This window comes from Cynocephalus volans, chromosome 11 (genome assembly GCF_027409185.1).
Source record: "Cynocephalus volans isolate mCynVol1 chromosome 11, mCynVol1.pri, whole genome shotgun sequence".
Taxonomy (NCBI): domain Eukaryota; kingdom Metazoa; phylum Chordata; class Mammalia; order Dermoptera; family Cynocephalidae; genus Cynocephalus; species Cynocephalus volans.
Window position 1 is genome coordinate 115,871,895 of NC_084470.1, and position 23,541 is coordinate 115,895,435.

The following is a 23,541-nucleotide window of genomic DNA, read 5'->3' on the forward strand; positions in this document are numbered from 1 at the left end:
CATACAGTTATTTTTACATTACATTTTTTAATTAAAAAAATTTTTTAAAGAATGTAATTATATTTTTACACTATATTACTATTTAGATTTGTTTTTATTGTATAATTCCTTTCCAAGTTTGTGCCAGGAGCTCTGTAGTACACCATGTCAAAGAGTTCATAATTACAACTATCAAAAGCCTATATTTTAAGAACATAAAACTTGCGAAGGTCTCAGAGGGAATTGGTGGTTTACAAGACTTTGGAGAATTCAACCTTGAAACAGTACCCAAAACCTGAAATTCATATTGTAAAATTTCATCCTGAAAAAAAGCCACTTAATTAAAATATTAAAAAGGGTTAAAGGGGCATGAAAAATCAACTACAATGTATTTTGAGAAGTAAAATTAAAAAATAAATAAATAAAATATTAAAAAGATTTTTCTCAATTTAAGAAACTTTCTTTTTTGGCTTTATAGTCTTTTAGTAAATTGATAATAAAACTTGAGAATGGAGTCAAGAAATCTAGTTTAATTCCGTCATTTTATAGACAAAAAAACTAAGGTCTAGAGAGAGAAAGTGATGTGCCCCAGGTCGCAGAGCTAATTCAAAGTGGAACCTAGGCCGATTCAGCTCTTCCCACACAGGGTAAAAGGACAAGAGGTTCTGCACATGTCCTCCACACTGCTCTGGCAATTCTTCCTAAGGCATATCTTCCCAGATGCTGACACGACTGTGCAGATTATATACCGTGTACAACTGGGCTGCATTTAAAGGGATGCCATTCACAGTGGACACTGTAGATTTGTATGTTTTACAACAATGTTGTGGCTATTGGTGGTAGAAAGAACAGCCAATATGGTCGTGCTGGGGCAACAGCGCATGCAACCAAGTGATCTTGCAGCGACCCGAGTTGCCAATTGCTTCATACCCAGAGCCCACATGACAAGAAAAAAAAACCCCTCATTTTTTAAACTCCATCCCTTCTTTGAATCAATGTTGACTCTGAAGAGAAAAAGGCAAAACACAATTAAAGAATTTAAGAGATTTATTTAAAAAGGAAAAATCCAGGTAAGGTGCCCTGCTTCATCTCAGGAGCTGTATCCAGCCTAATTGCCTATATCATCAATATCTGCAATCCAATAATCCGCAATGTTTAGAAATCATTATCCTGAAGCACTAAATGATCCCAAATCAAGAAACAGTTAAACCATATCTAGTACACTATATTAAGACAAGAAAGTACATTATTATATTTTATAATGATTCTCTACCAGTATTGAAATAGAAAAAAAGAGGTTTTCTGGCTAACCAGAAAACTCTACTCCCTGAGCATCCCAACTAATTGAGGTTGTGTTAAAAAGAGACTGCTCTTTTTAGACAATCAAGGCTAACATTACATAACTTGTCAATTAGAAACCAAACCAAAGGAAAAGATCTCCCCCCTCTAATTTAAAATAGGAAGATATTAAATATGAGTGATTTTTGCACTTTTGGAAATAACCTAAAAAAAGGGCCAGCCTGTGGCTCGCTTGGGAGATCACGGTGCTGATAACACCAAGGCCATGGGTTCGGATCCCTATATAGGGATGGCCGGTTAGCTCACTTCGGTGAGCGTGGTGCTGACAACACCAAGTCAAGGGTTAAGATCCCCTTACCAGTCATCTTAAAAAAAAAAAAGAAAGAAAAAAAAAGAAATAACATAAAAAAATCCACATATTAGGAGAAAAACAACTTATTACTCTCCAATTTGTCTATGTAATTGCTAGCTGCTCTTTGGGTCAATTAAATACTAAAACAATAAATTAAGATTATTTTACCACAGGAAGAGATAGATAAGTGGCTGAAATAATAGAGCAGGATGTTTCAAACCTGCTAGACTACAGACTCTCATAATCTGGAAGGCTAGACACTGCAGGGGACACTTTCAATTCCATTTATGGAAGGACTCAGTTTCTACTACTGTGGATAAACTTTGCACCGACTGGTCAAAATTTCCCATTGCCTACCTCAGAATTCCAAGTCTCTGTCAGGCAGCAAATGATGTATTTTAGAAGAGAAGCAGTCGAATTTACTAATTCAATGATCTCAATATGTGGCTACTCTTAAAAGAAAAAGCTCAGCAACAGAAAACAATAATAACAAAACAATGGAAATGTTAAATATGAGATAAAGAACTTGGTTTAAGAACAAACAAGAAAAAAAATTTCTTTTGGCTAGGAACCCAATAATTTTTAAAACTAAATTTTTAAGGAAAAAAAAGCCCATTTTCCAGAATATTACATTAATCAATGAATAAACAGATTCCACATTCTAATTTTCATACTTAATCCATATGAAAAAGCAAACTATTTGTACCAACCAACTGGATCAATCCCTTCAAAGTCTGCAGCGCATTCCTCACATGGTTAGAACCGTGTGTAGGCATTTCGTTGTTGCTGCTGTTGTAATGGTTGCTGGGCTTGCTGCTGTTGCAGGCGAATTTGCTGGGAATAAGGGTCTTCCAGGGATTTTACAAATATGGTAGTTCGGGGACCAGTCTTCCATACGATCCCATTGGCATCTTTCACTGAAGATTCCACTGTAATGTTGTGTGTTCCAAGGATAGCAAAGTTCAACAGAAATTGAGTACTGAAGTAATCATTATGAGGCTCAACCCTCTGCTCCATCTCATTGGTCATATTGTCAATGGGTATCTGGAATGAAAGAATTATTAAACAAAAACAATAGCTAACATTTACTCCATGCTTACTATGTTCTAGGCCCTGCTCTAAAAGTTATTTAGTCTTTGTAAACAACAAAGAGGCAGGTACTACTCTCACCCTTGTTTTGCAGATGAGGAGGCTGAGGGAGAGAGGTTATGTAATTTCTCCATGGTCACAAGACTAACAAGTGGTGGGGCTGGAATCTGAACTCAGGCAGACTAACTCCAGAACCAACATTCTTAACTGTGAAGAGGTGCTGCCTCCTCGCTATCCTTGAGTAGAACGAGCTCCCAGAGCCTTCTTCAAGCCCTTAGCATGCTGGCCTTTCTTCCTTGTGTACTCCACCGGGTCTTCAAACCCCCACCTTTCTTTAGCCTGTGAAGAGAGATTCTGAAGAAACAGGATGAAACCACCTGTTTCAGGGAGTTTAAAATCTAAGAGACTAAAAAAGAACATAATACTAAGTAAATTTACGTTAGAGTTTTCTCCTACTCTGATTTTATTTTATTTAAAAGATGATGGGTAAGGATTTGAACCCTTGGCTTGGTGTTGTCAGCACCACGCTCTCCCAAGTGAGTGAACCGGCCATCCCTATATAGGGATCTGAACCCTTGGCCTTGGTGTTATCAACACCACACTCCTGCAAGTGAGCCACGGGCCGGCCCTTAGTCTGATTTTATATTACTCAAGTAATGTAGTGATTCCTTACTCCTTTAACAAATTAACTAACTTTAGAACTTGCTCATTGTTCACTTAATATTCAGAGTCTTCTTCAGATTGGTTGCATATGTTATAAAACACACATTTATGGACTCATTCATTTATTTAGCCAGACACTCATGCCTTTGTCCTTCAAAGAATAGAATCTTCTGGTGTACCCTTACCTATACCCAAGATGGAGCATGTCAAGAGAGAGACTCTGAGAATGCATATAAAGGCATACTTAACAGATATTTAACCAGACTGCTCTAGGCTTACATGTGTATTTCTGTGGTATAATTAATTAGAGGAGGATACTTCAAAAAAAATTCATGGAAAGATCCATATTATCTTTTAATTTTATTTTTCCATGAACTTTCTGAAGTGCCCTCATATAAATGTGCCCTGCAGCTTTGTGTCTCAATGTGCAGTTATCATGGGGTCAGTTTCCCAGAGACATTTACATCAATTAACAGACTGTTACATTAATGAACTGAAGGCACCAACCAATTTAAGATCTTAGAATTATTTACAGTATAGGTACTTTTTTTCACATTCCGCTTTTGTAGGGTTTTCACTTGTCTCAACAATTTGCCTACCAAAGAACTTCCTTTAAAAGATAAGAAACAGGCCTAGGTAACCTGATCAACCTGAACTGATGACTGCACTTTAAGTTGCAAATTCACTGAGTAACACTACAAAGCAATCATGTACTGCATGGCTTATGATATCAGCTTCCTGACTTTTTTTTTGGCGGTTTGGATCAGAACTTTTGACCTTGGTGTTACAACACTGTGCGCTAACCAAATGAGTAACTGGCCAGCCCAGCTTCCTGACTTTAATCAATGCCTCTTGAGAGGTAAGTTGACAAGCGGAAGACCAGTGCTCATAGGTTTGAATGTTTTTTTCTTAACAGTAGAAATTATTGGCCGGCCCGTGGCTCACTCGGGAGAGCGTGGTGCTGACAACACCAAGTCAAGGGTTAAGATCCCCTTACCGGTCATCTTAAAAAAAAAAAAAAACAGTAGAAATTATTATATATGAGGAACAAAGAGAATCACAGTTAACTGTTGTTGCAAATTCAAAGAGCAGAAGAGAGCTGCAGACAGGGACAAATTACATAAATTCTCATTAGAACCTTCTCTGATAGAACCTTCTGTGGTAGCAGAGGTTACCCAGTCACAACAGTTGTACTCTAACTGGTACTCTAAATACAGTAAATGATTTTCTTTATCATCATTCACCAGATACTGAGCGGCTACGTAAGACACCATGCCTTGTGTCATGGAAGTCAAAAGAGAGGAAGAGACAAGAACAAAATCTGAACCTTATCAGTGAGTGGACAGAGGGCCAAAGTAAGACATTACCAAAGTAAAGAAAGTAATGACAAAACAACAGAAATCGAAAAAAAAAAAAAAAAAAAAGAAAAAGAAAAAGAAAAAAGAAAGTAATGATATCTTAAATCAGAAGAACTTCCCTTGGCTTTTTAGCCTAAAACTAATGAAAAGAATGAAATGCTCTCTTTTTATATCTTTACTGATACCCCTTCCTTGCTATGGAACCTCAGTTCAAACATGCCACTACAAACCTGGACACAACCAATGTGGGGCACCTGAACAACTCTGCTCATACAGCTTTGGACTTGTTCCCTTGTTCCACTTACTGTGGCTGAAACACCAAGGAACTGGAAAGAGATGCCTGAAGAAAGAGACATTCCATATTTGGAACACTAATATTTCATGGGCACTGATTCTGGCTAACAAAATAAGCTTGATTTTAATTAATACGCACTCATGACTTCTCAAAGCAGCAAATCCCTAGGGTTACACCCTTAAGGAAAGATTTTATTTTATCTGACCACTGTATGTCAATTCTAAATACTTAAAAAAAAATACTAAAATAGAAAAAAAAAATAGATGTGCGCTTTTGGCGGTGGGGGTGGGGTGGGGTGTTAGGGAGATACTTATGCTCCACTCCTACGAGTCCCTCCATGTGGGGGGCCATTCATTAGATTAACAGCACTAGCCTACAGGAGAGGAGGTGAGTCTTACTGACTGGTACGTTTCAGGGCAAGAACCAGGCATGAGGGGTTAAGCACCTCCTCTTCCCCTCCTTTGGGAATCAGTTTGGACTCCTCCCTGCCATAAATTTTACAGGGGCAGGCTCTCATATGTACTGGCTGAGACTAGCTGGGAAAATTCAATTCAGAGGCACAAGGTTAGGAAGTCCTTGCTGCCAGGCACCTGGGTTAGGTTTTCCCACAGCTCTAACAGTAATAAAACTCACATTTTGATCTCTGTCTGCCTAGATGCTTTGTCTCTCTACTAACTGGTTCAGGCAAGAAAAAGAGAAGTGTTGTTTATCATCCTCCTCAAGCCCCAATATGTGCTTTTAATTTATGTGCATCTTGTTCTTTTGGAGGTGTAACTGCAGTCTGCTTAACCACGAAAAACACCGGAAAATTTCCATCAATGTGTTAAAATCTGCATCACAATTTTGCCTCTTTTTCTAAATTACCTTGTAATCTTGTCCGGATTTACTCTGTAACGTGGAAGAAACATTCAGACAGACAGACTGAATTTTGCGGAAGAGTCCTGGTTTAGATCCGTGCTGAACCACTCCCTCTACCTTTAGCGCCAGCTGCTGGTTATTCTGGACAGCGATAGGCTCTGCAGGGTTCCGGGGGGATGGTGACAGAGCAAGCTGGAATACCAACATTAAAATAAATGCCAACAACCAAGAGCAAGCATCCTTCCAACAAATATGTCTGTGCTTACCACTGATTTCACATGTGTATGCACCCCTCCACCTTCATGACCTGATAGATGGACCTTTCCATTCAAGCTTCCTTATCCCTAATTCCTCCTTTTAAATACCACTATGCTTTTCACCTGAAATCTCAGTTCTGTTTGATGATAACAGAGGATTAGAGAATAGTGAAGGCACTGTTCTCCCAGTTTTTGTGGAGGGGCATTTTTTGGACAATGAACCACTTCCAGTAGAAAAATGCACTTTGTAAATTTTCAGGTCCACCTGCTGTCTCTTTGGTCTAGGTAATTTTTTTTTTTTTTTTTTTAAAAAGATGACCGGTAAGGGGATCTTAACCCTTGACTTGGTGTTGTCAGCACCACACTCTCCCAAGTGAGCTCACCGGCCATCCCTACATAGGGATCCGAACCCGTGGCCTTGGTGTTATCAGCACCACACTCTCCCAAGTGAGCCACAGGCCGGCCCCCTGGTCTAGGTAATTTTAAACAGACTAAATTCAAATGCAAATGAACTTAAAATTCTAGGATTACTTATATAATGAAGTTCCCATGGTATAAAAAAGTCAACTTCCACAAATAAACCAAATGCCATTTTTAACCTCTCATTAGAATAGTTTTTCTTTAAAAATGTTATTAAAATCCCAAATATATTTCAATTACACAAAGCTCAAGTCTTGCTAAATGAATAGTTGGAAGAAACTTGGGTCTTTCTGATAATGTTGTTCAGCCATGAACTAATCAACCCTGGAGACATCCGGTCATGTCAGGTCGTTTTGAAATGGAATGCTGTTATCGAGCAATCAAAAGTATTTGAATGGATGCAAAAATTCAGTGAAGACATTAACTGATAAGGATTATCCAAGAAATCTCTCAGAAGTGGCAATTTCCCCTCCTCCCCAATAATTCCATTCTTTGAATCAAAAATATCTTTTGAATTTTGAGTGGCTTAAATATTTTAAAATACTAACTCTACCCACTGGCCACCTCCTCAGAACTTATTATTCAAAGGCAAAAGTGCTTTGGAGGTAGGACTGGTGATGTTTTACGGGACCTGATTCATTCTAGGTGGGTCTGAATAGGCTGATCAACATAGAATCAGCTCAAGATCCTTGTGGACTACAATGATAAAAACCACTAACTTATCCCTGGAGGTAGGAGACAAGGAACAGAGCTCCAGATATCCAAATGCATTTGACAATGACAGTTAAAATGGGAGAGGGGGTTTACTCCCAAAGCCTATTCCCTTTACCAAAGCATTTGATAAAGGGAGAAAAGGCTTACAACTAAAGGCGGTAAATTTTATCACAACCAAAGGTAAGATACTGAAGTGTAGCTATGTCCCACTTACTCTTCAGAAGATAGCTGGTTTTTTAACCTACATTAACCTTAGTATTCTTCCTATATTACCTTAATGCTAGTAGACTGCAGTTTCTGGAAAAAATATCTCTGAAATGAAAGAGGAACTTTCAGCAAATCAATGATGGCATTGCAGAGGCATGCTGTATGCTGGGGGGGAAGAAAGAAACTAAATCAAATAAAAATAAATTTTCAATTTTCATCAAATACATTCAGGAAAAAGTTTAAAACTACAAATGCTTATTACGAAAGTATACACCAAATCAGGAAACAGGTACAACATCCAGGAACTGTATATATCTACCAAATCATTCAAGTCAAAGGGTATAATTATACATTTTTACTTTATTTTGAAGTATATTCAATAAAAAAATAATAACAGAAAGGAGAAAATCCACATTCCTTAAGGCCAAGCAATAGGCAAATTTCACATTTCTACAGAGCTTACAGCTACCAGACAACATATTATTATATAATTATTTTAGCTACTAAAATATGCTTATACAGTAACTATGATATGGCAGGGTATGTTAGAGTATGGTAAAAAAGCCAGAGTAGTGCACAGGTATCCAAGGCCTGACACCAGATCCCATTCAGAACTCAGCTTTGAGCTGGCTCACTCTTTCATCCCATCTCCACTATGTGGCTTTTCTATCCCTATGGCCATGGGTCCCCAGAGAGTGAGCAATGGCGGAAACTTAACTAGAATCCAGATTAAAGATGACTATATAATCTACCTCTATGGAATTATTAAACCTTAACAAAATACCTTATTTCTAAAATCTATTTCGTAAAATTAACTGAGTTTTGAAAATCCCACAATAACTGCAGAGGAATAGAAACATTACTGTGAATCTTTGGAGTCTTAGTGAAAGGGGTCACAGAATCAGAATTTAAGAGTTCAAAGATACTTTAAAGATTATCCAGTCCAATCCTCAATTTTGCTGAGGACACAGGTCACACAGAAAGGTAATCAAACAGGCTGGGACTAGAACCTAGGTTGCCTAACTCTTCAGTGATTTTTTTCTATTTCACCAATGATTTCCAAACTTAATAGGAAAAAATTAAAGCATCATCAGAAGACTCATAACTTTGGGTGACCCAGAACTATTCCTGCTTGGTCTGCTATCCCCTCCTCAGTCTACTGCTGTCTCACCCTCCTCCCACCCCCACACAAGACACCACAGGGTGAAAACCACTGCACTGTACAGTTTGCTGCCTGCCCTTCTAAGCTCCTGCTTCCAAGCACGGTGCCACCTAGTTGACCATGCTATACAAAACATGGCTTCAAAAAGCTGGGCATTACAGCTAAAAACCAGGAAAATCCATTCCTTAATGGTTTCAGGCAGTTGAACATTTTGTGTCCAATAGACTCAGAGTACAATGCCAGGTCTATTACTGGAGAATAACCACAACACAGATTTAAAGACAATGGTTCTATTTCTTCAAGCTTAACTGCTAAAGCAGCACTATTCATCTTCCTGCAACAAGAAATCTGGGAAGCGTCTGCAGGAACATCCTACCTGCAGTGGAACCTTTGACGCCACAAGAGTGTATATGGAGAGAAACATCTTTAAACGGTGGACTTAGAGGACCACATGTGACTTCAGACTGTTTCTGGGCAGAAAGCCACCATGTTGCCTTTTAAAAGAATGGATGCATATTTTGTAATCCCCCATTGGGAAAGCCTGGACTGCCTCTGAGGTTACTAGCTCCACGGCACATCCGCACTGGTATGTTGGTAGCAGATTATTTTCAAAGTAACAGTCTGGAGATGTGAAATTACATATCGTGATTAGTAGTAAACCAGCAGGAGGACTAACTCTCTCTTATTTGCCAAATCCAACAGATACTTTTCAGTCTTTGTATTTTCCGACACTTCTGTGGTAACTGATAATGCTCTTCTTCCATAAAATTCCATTTAATGGTGCCTACACTCTACTTTTTGATTCTTCCTTTCTCGATCTTCTTTCCTAAGATCTTCTTTTCTTTGTTCCTTAAATGGTGATGTTATTCTCAGTCATCTTCTCTTCTCAATCTTTAACGTTCTTCATGGGCAATTCTCTGCTTCCATGACTATAAGAACCTCTATGCTCATGATGACCTTTCATGCATCCCAAGCCATCTCCTTCTTCCAACCCCAGACTTATTTATTTTCCAACTGCCCATAAGACAGCCACATGTCTGAAAAATGAAAAGTGAAACCTTCATAATCTTCTACCACCCCTGTTACACTGTCTGTCTCAGTAAAGGATCTTTCATATGTATCTGTTCTTCTCATTCCTACTGCCATTTTATTAATTTGGCCCTTACTTTGGATTACTACAAAAGTCTCATAACCACTCTTCTTTCCTCTAATTTCATGCCTTCCAAACCATTACTTGTTCTGCTTCTATAAAACAATAATATACAATCTTATATCTTAAGCACTTCTCTTCCCCACCCATTTAAAATTCCTAAAAAGCTCCCCAGTGCCTACAGGAGAAAGTCCAACTTCTTAAAACTGTGCTCAAAGCCTTTTGTCATCTGGCCTCTGTTTACCTCTCTAGTCTCATCTTTCTCTCACCTGTATGTCACACTGAAGCAAAACCAAACTTTTTCCAGAAGGCACCACGCTATTTCATGCCTCTGCTTTTGAACATGTTGTTCTCTGCCTGAGATTCCCGACCCTGCCTTATCTGTCTGGAAAACTCATATGCCAAGACATCTCTCTGAATTGCACCCACACCCTATCTTCCCTATCCTTTGACACAAATTGCTCATTTTCTTTTTTGTACTACATCTCAACCTAGTGTAGAACTCTATTACTGCATATATACCATATTGTGTTTATTTGTTTACAAATTCTTTCTTTAAGACTATGGAAAACCTGAGGGAAGACCTTGTGTCTTTGTCATTGTTCTGTTTCTAGAATCCAATAAATACTTGTTGAACTGAATTTGGGGGCTCAGGAAGTATCAAATCCATGAAATACAATTTGGAAAGGAAGAAAAAGGGAACTAACATTTACTAACCACTCACACGCCAGGCACTGTGCTAGGCAATATGCATTATTTTAAACTTCACAGTAATCCTATGAGGTATTATTTTCCATTTCATATTGTATAAGTCCATTTCAGCTGCTTATAACAAAATACACGGAACTGTATTTATAAAATACATGGAACTGTATTTATAAAGAAAACAAAATTTATTGCTTATGGTTTCTGAGGCTAAGTCCAAAGTCCAGGGAACACAGCTGGTTAAGGTCTTGGTGGTGGTGAAAGTGACAGCAGGGATCACACTGAGAAAACAGAGGAGTGGAGAGACAAACTCCTCTCTTCTTTTAAAGATCTGAGAACCACGCCCCTGACCACCATTTTTAATCCATTCACTACTACACAGTCCTACAATCTAATCACCTCTTCAGAGCTCCACCTTTCAATTACCATAATAGGATTTCCCACCCTCTTAACAGTCACAGTGGGGGCCATGTTTCTAATACATGAAACTTGGGGGACACAACTCAAGCCTTCAGTGAGTTTTGGGGGGATATAATTCAATCCACTACATTCCATCCCTCACCCCCGCAAACTCATGTCCTTTTCACATGCAAATACATTCATCTCATCCCCAAAGTATTAACTTGTTTTAACTCAAAAGTCCAAAGTTCAAAGTCCCATCTGTTAAATCAAAACAAGTACCTACTTCTAAGACACAATGGTGGGACAAGCATAGGGTAAATATTCCCATTCAGAAAGGGAGAAATAGGCCAATAGAAAGGGGTAACAGGTCCTAAACAAGTGTGACACCAAGCAGGGCCGGCATCAAACCTCAGAGCTGGCCAATCAGGTACTCTGAGTCCATGTTCCACATCCTCTGCACACTGGTGTGGGGTTGGGTCCCCAAGTCCTCAGGCAGTTCAACTTCTCTGGCTTTCTTGGTCCCAGGTGATGCTTTAGCTCTTGCAGGCCGGTGTTGCTCACTGGTAGATCCACAGGTTTGGGTCTTCATGGCAGTCCCATTCTCATGGCTCCAACAGGCATGGGACCAATGGGGTTTCTCTGCTGAAACTCTGACCCCATGTTTCTGCTCAGCATTGCCCTAGTGAAGACTCTATGTGGTGAATTCACACCGTGACAGATCTCTTCCTGGGTCCCCAGACTTTTCCATACATCCTTTGAAATCAGGGTGGATGCTCCCAAGCCTTCCCAGCTCATGCATTCTGTGAGGCCTGCAGACCTAACACTACATGGATGCCACCAAGGCTTCTGGCTTGTATTTTCCAAAGCTGCAGGCCCAGCAACACTATGGGCCAATTTAGCCACATCTGGAGCAGCCAAAGCAGCTGGGGTGCTGGTGCTGGAAGCAGCATCCTGCGGTGGTCCTGAGAAGTGAGCCCATGAAGGGCACCTGAGGTCTGTTCCTCAAGACCATTCTGCCTCTCTAGTCCTTTGGGCCTGAAATGGAAGGGCTGGCCCCAGAGGCTTCTGTGATGCCTTTAGGGCCTTTTCCCCCTTCTCTTGATAATCCCTTTCTTTTGTACTAATTTCTTAGCACAACTGTACTTTTCTTCTGAAAATACTCTCTGCTTCTCTACCACATGGCCACGCTGCAAATTTTCTAAATCTTTATGCTTTGCTTTCTTTTTAAATTCTGGCTTTACATCTTACCTTTTCTGTCATAACTCAGCATAAGCTGTTACAAGTAGTCATGCAGCGTCCTGAATGCTTTGCTGCTCAGAAATTTCTTCCACCAAATACTCTGGTTCACAACTCTTAATTTCTAACTTTCACAAAGTCCTAAGGCATGGACATAGTGCAGCCAAGTTCCTTGCCAGTTCACAGCAAGGCTGATCTTCATACCAGTTTCCGAAAAAATCCTTATTTCTGAGACCACCTTAGAATGGTCTTTACAGTCCATATTTCCATAAGCATTCCGATCACTACCACTTAACCAATCTCTAAAATATTCCAAACTTTCCCTGGTTTTCTTGTCTACTAAACTTTCACCAGCATCTAGGCTTTTTCTAGTCTGTTCCTCCAAATCCCTCCCGTCCCTTCTCAACACCCTGTTCCAAAGCTGTTTCCACATTTTCAAGTATTTGTTATAAGAAACATCCCACTTCTCGGGTACCAATTTTCTGTATTAGTCCATTTCTGTTGCTTATAAAAAAATACATGGAACTGGGTATTTTATAAAGAAAACAAAATTTACTGCTTACAGTTTCTGAGGCTGGGAAGTCCAAAGTCCAGAGAACACAGCTAGTAAAAGTCTTGGGGGTAGCAACAGTAATGGCAGGGATCACATTGCAAAAATGGAGGAAAAGAGAGAGAGCAGACAGACTCTCCTCTCTCTTCTAAAAGCCCTCAGAATGACGCCCCTGACCACCATTTTTAATCAATTTGCTATGGCATGGTCCTACAATCTAATACCCTCTTCAAGGCTCTACCTTTCAGTCACCATTAGGATTTCACACCCTCTTAACAGTCACAGTGGGGGCCAAGTTTCTATCACATAAAACTTGGGGGACACAATTCAAGCTTCAGTGAGTTTTAGGAGGACTCAATTCAATCCACTACAGACATAATAGGATGTTAAGTAATTTGTCAAAAGTCACAGAGCTACTAGTGGCAGAGCCAGATTTTGAACTTAGTTCTGAATGAACCTAGGTCTCTTTTCTCAGTATTGTCTCTCCTCCTGGGCAGAAACTTCCCACCCATTCTCTCCATTATATTCAGTGGATTCAACTTCATCAAAATGAACGTAAGGTTTGGATCCCCATTCCAGCTAGCTACCAAAAAAAAAAAAGAACTTACTGTTTGGGATCTATTTAATTTCTTAGGGTGGTGATTAGAGTAATATGAAAATAATCAGCCTTACACAGATGTGTGTATGATAGTATTCATAATATCCCTTAGCAATCAATCTCAGTGTCAAACAGCTGTGTCAATTCAATTCGGAAAACACTATTGACAATTTTATATGGAAAGCAGTATATCAAGGAGAGTACTCATCCTCAAATCTAATCTAACTCTTAAATAACACATCCTGCCAATTTCTTCTAAAACACTTGATAAAGGGTGAGAGTACGCAATGAGAAGAGCAGGAGCTAAGAGAGAGCTACAGAGAATTCCAGCATCTCATGTGTGGGCAAGAGAAGGGAAACTGTCCAAGGTGTAAAGTTCAAAGGCCGGGAATTATGGACTGAATGTGTGTTCTCCAAAAATTTATATGTTGAAGCCCTAACCCCAATGTGATGATGCTTGGAGGTGGGGTCCCCATGATGGGATTAGTATACTTAAGGAAGAAGGGATACCAGAGTGCTCTTTCTCTCCCTACCACGTAAGGACCCAGCTAGAAGGTGGCCATCAGAAAGCCAGGAAGAGAGGCTTCAGGATAAACCAAACCTGTAGACACCTTGATCTTGAACTTCAAGCTTCAAAAACCAGGAGAAATAAATGTCTGTTGGTTAAGCCACCCAGTCCTTGGTATTCTGTTATAACAGTCTGAGCAGAGACACTGGGGAATAGGCAGACAGGGAGAAGAAAATCTGGGTGAGAGTGTGTCAGTCTGTTCTGTGACTGGGAAGTCAGGAAAGAAGATTTAATAAAGAGTGAGTACTGAACAATGCAAAAGGTGGCAGAGACTCAGAAGGCTGAAGGTTGAAAAGTATACTAAAATATATTAATGTTATCACTTGGAAGGAATTGATTTTTACCAGTCAGACAAGCCCAGTTCTGTTTCAATTGGCCAGTGATTCTCAACCCTGGCAGCATGACAGAATCACCTAGGAGCTTTTAAAAATACTAATGCCTTGGCCTCAATTCCCGAGATTCACAGTTAATTGGTCTGTGGTGGGGTCTGGATATTGATGTATTTTATAAAAACCTCCCAAAGTGATTCTAATGTGTAACCAGGGTTGAGAACTACTGCCACTTCAGTTAAATTGTTAAAAAAAAAATAAAAAGAAAAGAAATTTTTATCTGCATCCTATAGAGCAGATTTTACATGTTAATGTGGCTATGTAGCAGCTAGAGATGTGCTAATTGCTTTCATGGATTATTTCACTTAATCCTCACCATGATGCTATGAGGTAGGTACTATATTAACACTGTCTTATAGATGAAAAAAACAGGTACAGAGAGGCTAACTTGTTGAGCTTACAGAATTAAGTGCCAGAAATGAATAAAAAAAACCACTTGCAAATAAAAACTCAATAAAGCAAATGCCACTTGCCATATAAGAAACAGGGGTATATTTCCGATTAAGTGATTCCACTTCGTCTAAGACATGATTATATACAGACATCATTCTTCTCTCATATTCACTATCAGCGTGGGCTCCTCCAGTAGATCCATATTCCTGGAAACTGAAGTAAAAATCAGTATCAATTAATCAACCAAAACAGTAACTATTTTAATGCCTAGATGTGCCAGGCCCTTTCCACACATTCTCATTTAATTTTTAAAATAATAAAGTTATTTCCATTTACAGATTGGGAAACTGAGGCTTGGAGAGGTGTAGTGGATTGAATTATGTCCCCCCAAAACACCCTGAAGCTTGAATTGTGTCCCACAAGTTTTATGTATTAGAAACTTAGCTCCCACTGTGACTGTTAAGAGAGTGGGAAATCCTATTATGGTAATTGGAAGGTAGAGCCTTAAAGAGGTGATTGGATTGTAGGATGATGCAGTAGTGAATGGATTAAAAATGGTGGTCAGGGGCGTGGTTCTGAGGGCTTTAAAAGAAGAGAGTCTGTCTCTCTCTTTCTGCTCTCTCTGCTTTCACCATCTTGTGACGTGAGACCACTGGGTCACTGTTGCCACCACCAGATGGACTTCGGACTTAGCCTCAGAAACTGTAAGTAGTAAATTTCATTTTCTTTACTAATTTTTACCCAGTTCCAAGTATTTTGTTATAAGCAACATAAATAGACTAATACAAGAGGTTAAGTAATTTACCTGCAGTCATATAACTATTAAGTAGTAAGCTGGAATTGAAACCCAGATCTGACTTCAAATTATGTAATCCTTAATCACTTTGGTTGTTAGGTAGTATGTAAGTGTTTAAACCTTGTCGCTGCCATGAGGCAAGGGACAGAAGACATCTGAAAGGTAACTATCAATAAAACCAGCAGATAAGTACCAAATTATCAATAAGGGTCTCTAAGTAATAGACCAGAATATGGAGGGAGCTGAGGAATGTCAGTTCAGAAGAATGAGGAATATCAGAAGACAATGGTCTCCAACAAATCACTAGGTAAGTAGGATGAATAAGATCTGGAGAGGTGGAAAGTACAGAGGCATTCACAGCTGGGGAGATGGCATGAATCTAAAGAGTGGAGATGCAATGTGCAGCAATGTGCAGGGGAGAGCCAGTATCCAGAGCATGCTGGGAAAAGTTTAACTTAGATTTCTTCCTTTTTCCACTATGCTTCAAACCCCCCAAAATTTCTGAAAATAATTCTAAGCAAGAAAAGAAAGCAAAGCTCTTGCATTCTAACTAAACTTCCAAAAATGCAATGTGGGTATTTAAATATGCTGGGCATAACACTGTTATTATTATTCCTATTATCCTTTTAATGCCTACTATGTGCAAGGCACTTCAGCTAATTACTTTATATAGGTTATTTCATTTAATTTTCTAATGGGAAATAGGCATCATTATCTACCCATAGTTTATGCACATGTGGCTCAGTGAGATGAAATATATTCATATAGCTAGGACTGAGCGATAAGGGATTCATGTTCACAATCACCTGGCTTCAAAGATCTCTGCTATATCTTAAGTTCCATTAAGACAAGAACTGAACTTCATTTATATAATGGACTTTAAAACAAACTAAACTACACAAATAATGCATAAAGAAATTTAAAGTCTTTTACAAAGTGACTTACTAATAAAACAATTCCATTTCTGGCTTTAGGCAACCACAGATTTGCTTTTTATCTCTATAAATGAAATTTATGTTTCCTAATATTTCATTTAGAGCCATACAATATACACTGTCTTGTGTATGGTGTGACACCATATACTTTCCATATACATTTTTTGTTTTTCCTATATATTTAGTTGTTTCAGCACAATCTGTTGAAAAGAATATCCTTTCCCATTGAATTACCTTGTGTCGAAAGTCAATTGGCCACATATGAGCATCTATTTCTGGACTCTTCATTCTGCCCATAAGCCAATATCATACTGTCTTAACTACTGTAAGTACTGTATTGTAAGTACTCTTAACTACCGTAAGTACTGTAAGTCTTGAAATCAGTAGTTAAGTCCTCTCTCTTTAGTTTTTCTCATCTATTCTAAAATATGGTGAATAACATGCACTGATTTTCAACTTAGCATTCCTGGTATAGACCCTACTAATACCTGAAGTATTATCCTTTTATATATTGTTGGTTTCAATTTGTTCATGTTTTATTTATTTATTTATTTATTTTAAAAGATGACCGGTAAGGGGATCTTAACCCTTGACTTGGTGTTGTCAGCACCACGCTTAGCCAGTGAGCGAACCGGCCATCTGTATATGGGATCCGAACCCGGGGCCTTGGTGTTATCAGCACCGCACTCTCCCGAGTGAGCCACGGGCCGGCCCTTGTTCATGTTTTATTAAAGATTTTTATGTCTATGTTCATAAAGAATATTTGAATTTATCCTGTTCACCTAAATTAGCAAATTTATTGGCACACGTTGCTATTATGCTTTTAATGTCTATAGGATTTGTATTGATACTCTTACTTCTTTTTTTTTTTTTTTTTTTTTGCCGTTTTCGTGACCGGCACTCAGCCAGTGAGTGCACCGACCATTCCTATATAGGATCCGAACCCGCGGCAGGAGCGTCGCCGCGCTCCCAGCGCCACACTCTACTGAGTGCACCACGGGCTCGGCCCTCTTACTTCTAATATTGGTAACCTGCATGGTTTATTCTCCTTGCTCACACAAGCTAGTTTCATCAATTTTATTGACCTTTTCAAAGAACCAGATTTTGGTTTCACGAACTTTCTCTGTTGGCTTCTTTCACAGCATTATGTTTTTGAGAGGCATCCATGGTTTCTGCATGTATTAATATGTTATTCACCTTTTTTGCTGAGTAGTATTCCACTGTATGGATAATACTACAATTTGTTTCTCCATTAGCCTGTTGAGAGACATTTGAATTTTTCCACTTTTTGTTAATACAAATAAAGCTGCTGTGAACATCTGCATAAGTCTGTGTGGAAGTCATTTCTCTTGGGTAAATAAGTAGGAGTAGAATTGCTGATCATATGGAAACTGCATGTCTAATTTTGTAAGACACTGCCAAACAGTTTTTCAAACTGGCTGAATCATTCTGCATTCCCAAGAATGTATAAATTCAAGCTTCTCCATATCCTTACCAACATTCGGTATTTTCAATTCTTTTTTTTTTTTTTTTGTGTGACTGGTAAGGGGATCGTAACCCTGGGCTTGGTGTCGCCCACACCACGCTCAGCCAGTGAGTGCACCGGCCATTCCTACATAGGATTCACACCCACGGCTGTGGCGCTCCCAGCGCCGCACTCTCCCGAGTGAGCCACAGGGTTGGCCCCAGTATTTTCAATTTTAATTTTTAATTTTTTTTTTTTTTTTGTCTTTTTTCGTGACCGGCACTCAGCCAGTGAGTGCACCGACCATTCCTATATAGGATCCGAACCCGCGGCGGGAGCGTGGCCGCGCTCCCAGCGCTGCACTCTCCCGAGTGCGCCACGGGCTCGGCCCTTAATTTTTAATTTTAGCTGTTCTAGTGGGTGTTAGTGAATATCTCATTGTGATTTTAATTAGCATTTCTTGGATGAACAATGATGTCAAGCATCTTTTCACGTTCCCTGTTGGACATCAGCATGTTGAGGTGTTTGTTCAAGTCTCTTGTCAATTTTTAAAAATTGGGTTGTCTTGAGTATACAGTGTTCTTAATATTCTGGATACAAATCTTTTGAAAGAATATGTTTGAGAATATTTCCTTCCTGTCTGTAACCTGTCTTTTCATTTTCTTAATGGCATCTTACAAAGAGAAAATGTGCCATAATCTGTCATTTGAGTCTGTTTTCTAACTGACTGAGTTTTCTCTTGGCTATTTGTCACATTTTCTGCTCCTACTTATGTCTACTAACTTTTGACCGATGCTACAATTGTGGATCTTACACTGCTTTTTTAAAAATTTTGTTGTCTTTAAAGAATGTTAAATTTTGTCTTGGTAGACATTGAGGTTACTTGTGCATAATTCTGATTCTTTCAAGCTTTACTTTAAGTTTTGTTAGGACAGGTCTAAAGTAATCTTTACTTTAGGGCCAGTTCAGCCCTACTACTAAAGTGGTGTGGCACTTCTGGTCTCTCTCCTGAATGTTCTGTGTGTTCAATAAGGTCACTTCAATTTGGGTGGTTGAAATTCAAACATTTCTCAGCCTGCATGAACTCAGTTAATTGTTCGGCTTCTGGCTTCCTGGTAATTATTCTTTTTCTAGTACTTGTTTCTTGCCCAGTCTTGTGCAGTTTCACTGTACATATGTGCAGCTTAGTATTCAGCCAAAAGATTCACAGCCAATGTAGATTTCTGGAGCTCTTTCTCAGGACAGCTTCCTTCCCTCCTGCCTTGTAAATTCCAACTTCTTCATGTTCTCTAAACCCTCATCTCTACCTCTTCAACTAAGTACCACTGTGTTCTGCTTTGGTTCCTCCTCCCTGACAGGCAGTTTAAAAAGGGCCTTCAGGTAGAGGGAAGCAGACTATTATAGAGCTTACTTCATCTGTGTCTCTTTTCTCAGGGATTATATTCCTGAGCTGCCTTTTGTCCAATGTCTAAAAACAGTTGATTCAAAAGTTTTATCCAGGTTTCTACTTGTTTACAGTACAATGGAAGTCCAATGCTAGTTAGTCTGTCATGGCCAGAAGCCACTTCCTTATTTTTCCAGGCAACAGAAATAAAGGTTAAATTTAAAGGAATCATGATAGAGCAAGTAAGAAGCTAGACTAGGTGAACATAATAGAAACCACCTCAAAATACATCTTGATAATTCCCAAAAGTTGGTATGAGGTAGATAATAACATTCATAGCTATAAACATCTACCTTTTCCTACTCTGAATTTATTGAACATACTGGTTCAGGCACTATGTTAGCTGCTGGAGACACAAAGTTGAATAAGACAAGGTCCCTTCTCCCAAAAAACCTTCTAGGTTATGAAAGAGATAGACAGATTTTTGTAAAAACATAGTGAAATAATCAATGTAGCTACACCTCCAGAGAATAATTCTGGGCATGCCTCACTCTCTTGAGGCTCTTTTTAGCAGCAGGTCCTTCTTTATTTGGAAGGTTCAGAAGTACACAATATCAAGAACAGAAGCTTCAGAAGAAATCCACTGCTGCAGCTGTACACTGAGAATGTGACCCAAAGCACTACCATTCAAGGTACAAGCTTTCCTTTCCAATTTTTCATCTCTATAAAGGGGAAAAGCTAGGGAAATGGGTTCGGGAGATTGATGGGGATGGAGAAGAGTGGAAAAAGATGGTAAGGAGGGAAGAGGTTGAGAGAGAGTAAGGGATCATGTTTGAACTGACTAGATAACGCCCTTCACCCCATGTGCCTAACTCTGTGTTAGAAAATCAATCAAGGAAAATCCTGATGTCTACTGTGTCAATCAACAGTACAATAATATTTGTAAAATGAGTAAATAAGAGGTAAAATGAGTATGCTATGATCAGAAATGGTGTGAACCTGAAAGTATCAGTTAACTGAAAAAGATTGTGAAAGACATGGAGGCTTAACAACACTTTTAAATTTAAAAGGGAGAAGCTTGTTTTTTTTTTTTTTTTTTAAAGGAATACTGCATGTCTAAGAGGAAGATGAACATAAATGAGAGTAGGAAAAACCCAGCTAAGTGGCCTCGTCTGAGAGTGACTAGCAGTTTAAAACAGATTGTGAAGACCTTGGTATTGCCCTGAAATAAAATGGTAAGTCAATGCTTTAGAGCAAAGAAATTTAAAATGCTTTGTTGATTACATTCTCTTTAGTAAGCCGATCTCAGGCCTTACTAGATTGAATTGGAGACAGTGAAAATGTATATTCCAAAACAGAGTATTATAATGGGGGGAAATCACTAATAAAAACAATTATTTTAAATAATTAATTAGTTACTGGGGGAGAGAAGAATTTTAATAAAGTAAAATCAGAAGTTTATATTGGTTTGGGAAACTAAAGAATAAAACTTTCAAGTTCAAGCTTAACTGTATTATTAAGTCAATTTTTCATAACAAAGTTTAGCTATACAAGAAATTGTTCACGTTCAAAGAATTCCTTCCCAGTTATTTTTCCAAGTCAATGTTTTGAAAACAGGAGGCAGGAGGTAAGCAAAGAATCATAAAATCTATGTTTTGTGAGCCGCACTCGGGAGAGTGCGGCGCTGGGAGCGCAACGATGCTCCCGCCGCGGTTTGGATCCTATATAGGAATGGCTGGCGCACTCACTGGCTGAGTGCCGGTCACGAAAAAAAAAAAAGCAAAAAAAAAAAAAAAAAAATCTATGTTTTGTCACCAGTTATGTGACACTGGGCAAATACTGAAAGAGTTCTTCCACTTGTTTTTTTTCTTCTATAACACCTCTTCTAAAACACTGTTGTGATGATTAGGTAAGGTAACATATTTGAAAGTATTTTGTAATGTAAACTATTATTAGAATTACCTAGGGTCGGCCCATGGCTCACTTGGGAGAGTATGGTGCTGATAACATCAAGGCCCTGGGTTCAGTTCCCTATATAGGGATGGCTGGTTAGTTCACTTGGGAGAGCGTGGTGCTGACAACACCAAGTCAAGGGTTAAGATTCCCTTACCGGTCATCTTAAAAAAGAAAAAGAATTACCTTGCTGATTCTGGATCCAAAATCAGTGCTTCTATTGCGTGAGATATTAGTAAACAGCTCTGCTGCTGTCTGAATTAATGTCAAGGTTATACATGAAATGAGAAATCTACTACAGATTTTATATTATCTGAATACGGAATGAGTCAAGATGAGGATGGTATTTTTAGTGAAGGCCATCATGTTATCAACTCAGTGGTTCATGGGGCACAAAGCTGACCATCAGCACCTGTGCCCAAGATGTGGTGATCACATCAATACCACTGACATGCCCACAGAGCCATTGTTACTGTTTTCTGGGACAGCACTGGTGGCTTTCTCTGCACCCCAGTTCAGCACACACAGGCAGGGTAGGGCTCTACTTTCTCCTTTTAAGGGCTATATACTGTCTATCATAATAGTGATTCTCAAAGTCTGTTCCAGGAAGGGTACTTCAGAGGCTGTCTATATGGAAAGGGGGAACCAAGCAACAGGCTCTATGATTTAATCACAGCAACTCTGTTTCTATGTCTTAGGTATGGGGGTTCTTCATAAGAGTTTGAAACAAACAAGCAAAAAAAAAAAAAAAAAAAAAAAGGTTTTCCTGATAAAAGTTAAGGGAAAAAACCACCAAAAATCCAATGATCTGTAGAGCCTTCACCCTACAGGTTCCTAAGTTGGGGCTCAAGGGGTCTGTCAACCCTTCTGAAATTGTGTGCAAATTTTGGGTGTGTGCACATATGCATTTTGCAGGGCAGAGGGTCCACAGCATTTATCAGGTTCAGGTTTCCATCAGCAAACCAAAATGCCAAGAACTGCTGATTGGTAAGTCCTACAACTTAAATATGGAGAACTCAGAGAGTGTTTAGGGAACAAAAGTGATGACTAAATTATTAAATAGATCATTAATAAAGGTACTGAGAACTAGGATTGCTGGCCACAAAGAAAAAAAGGTAAAGCGAAACAGAAAATATTTTCTGGTGGAAAAACGTCTTGTGTTGTCCGTTGTACCTAAAGTAGGCACAAGGTATGCCAACACTGGTGGAACGCAGACTCTGGATGCTCTTCCTGGAGACGGAGGAAGCCCACCATTGAGTTACCACCTTTTTTTTTAAAGCCTAGTTGAAGTTAGAACGTAAAATCACTCTGCTCATACTAGATTTCAAAGAGGAAGTTATTTTAGTAAGTTTGTAGGCTTATCTAACATATATTTTGTAGTTAAGCATAACTGAGGTATTTAGTCTATATTTAATAGAATCCTTTCAAAGAACAAGAAATTCTGGGGCAAGCTTAGGATACAGTTCTACATTCCTCAAAGTTGCTGAGTCAGCATCAAAAGATGCCTGATAAAGATCCCCATATCGGGAAGCAAGGCTTCGGAATTCTTCCATGGATTGTTTCATCTATAAAGAAGGAAGAATATTAATCACAACAAACAAACATGCTATCATTACTGTATAAACACCACAAAAATCAAAACATAAAAAAACTCATTCCAAAATAATAAAAATTCAAAGAATACTGAACTCTTTTCATTATTACTTTCATTGGCATAACTTTTGTTAAGAAAAACCAACAAATACAGCAAATGAAACTATAAATGTTTACAAGATTATAATAATTTATATATGGCATCTATAAACAAAAAACATTTGCACTTTAGCTTCAAGTTCCACTAAAATAATTAAGAGCTATAAACATTCCCAAGTTTCTTTAAAATGTATGTCCTTTCTCTTCATATAAACATGTAGTACCAGTTGAGATATCAATCACTGTTGTTCTAATAACACATCAGCTTATTTTTGGCAAGAGAGATGAATTAGTAAGCATTTGACTCTTAATGTCTAAATCACCACTGATTTTAAATTTCAGAACTTTTCATCTCACAACTAACTTCAAAAAATTCTAAAGTGTAATTAAAAACTGCACTGGAAATAAAGTTAAGACATGCCTGATTGGAGATGCGACCACACCTCTGAAGGTCATTTCCTAAAGTCATGGCAATTGTTGTGGCAATAGCAGGTGGGGGGCTTGTCTTTAGGCTATTGCAAGTACAGATAAGTTGAGAGAAGGCTTGTAGAAGGTCAATCCTGAGTTTTACAAATTCACATTGAAAACTTAAAGGATTCAGTGGTGTACTGGCAGCCTGGGGGAAAAAAAGAGATATTTAAGACAAAGTAAGTATAACAGCAAGATGGGGCA

The 23,541-nt window shown here is 38.7% G+C and overlaps 1 protein-coding gene across 2 annotated transcripts in view; it reads right to left on the reverse strand.

Moving 5' to 3' along the window:
• Positions 1-1,008: 1,008 nt before the first annotated feature.
• The window catches only part of INTS7 (integrator complex subunit 7), a 96,801-nt gene continuing 74,268 nt past the window's right edge, over positions 1,009-23,541 (reverse strand). For both annotated transcript variants that reach the window (XM_063113681.1, XM_063113682.1), the window contains exons 14-20: positions 23,291-23,485; positions 22,639-22,742; positions 21,364-21,432; positions 14,725-14,857; positions 7,558-7,656; positions 5,900-6,085; positions 1,009-2,674 (exon numbers count right to left, since the gene is read on the reverse strand). In XM_063113681.1, coding sequence (XP_062969751.1) covers positions 2,387-2,674; positions 5,900-6,085; positions 7,558-7,656; positions 14,725-14,857; positions 21,364-21,432; positions 22,639-22,742; positions 23,291-23,485 — 1,074 coding nt within the window. In that variant the 3' untranslated portion in view covers positions 1,009-2,386. The remainder of the gene's footprint in view (positions 2,675-5,899; positions 6,086-7,557; positions 7,657-14,724; positions 14,858-21,363; positions 21,433-22,638; positions 22,743-23,290; positions 23,486-23,541) is intronic.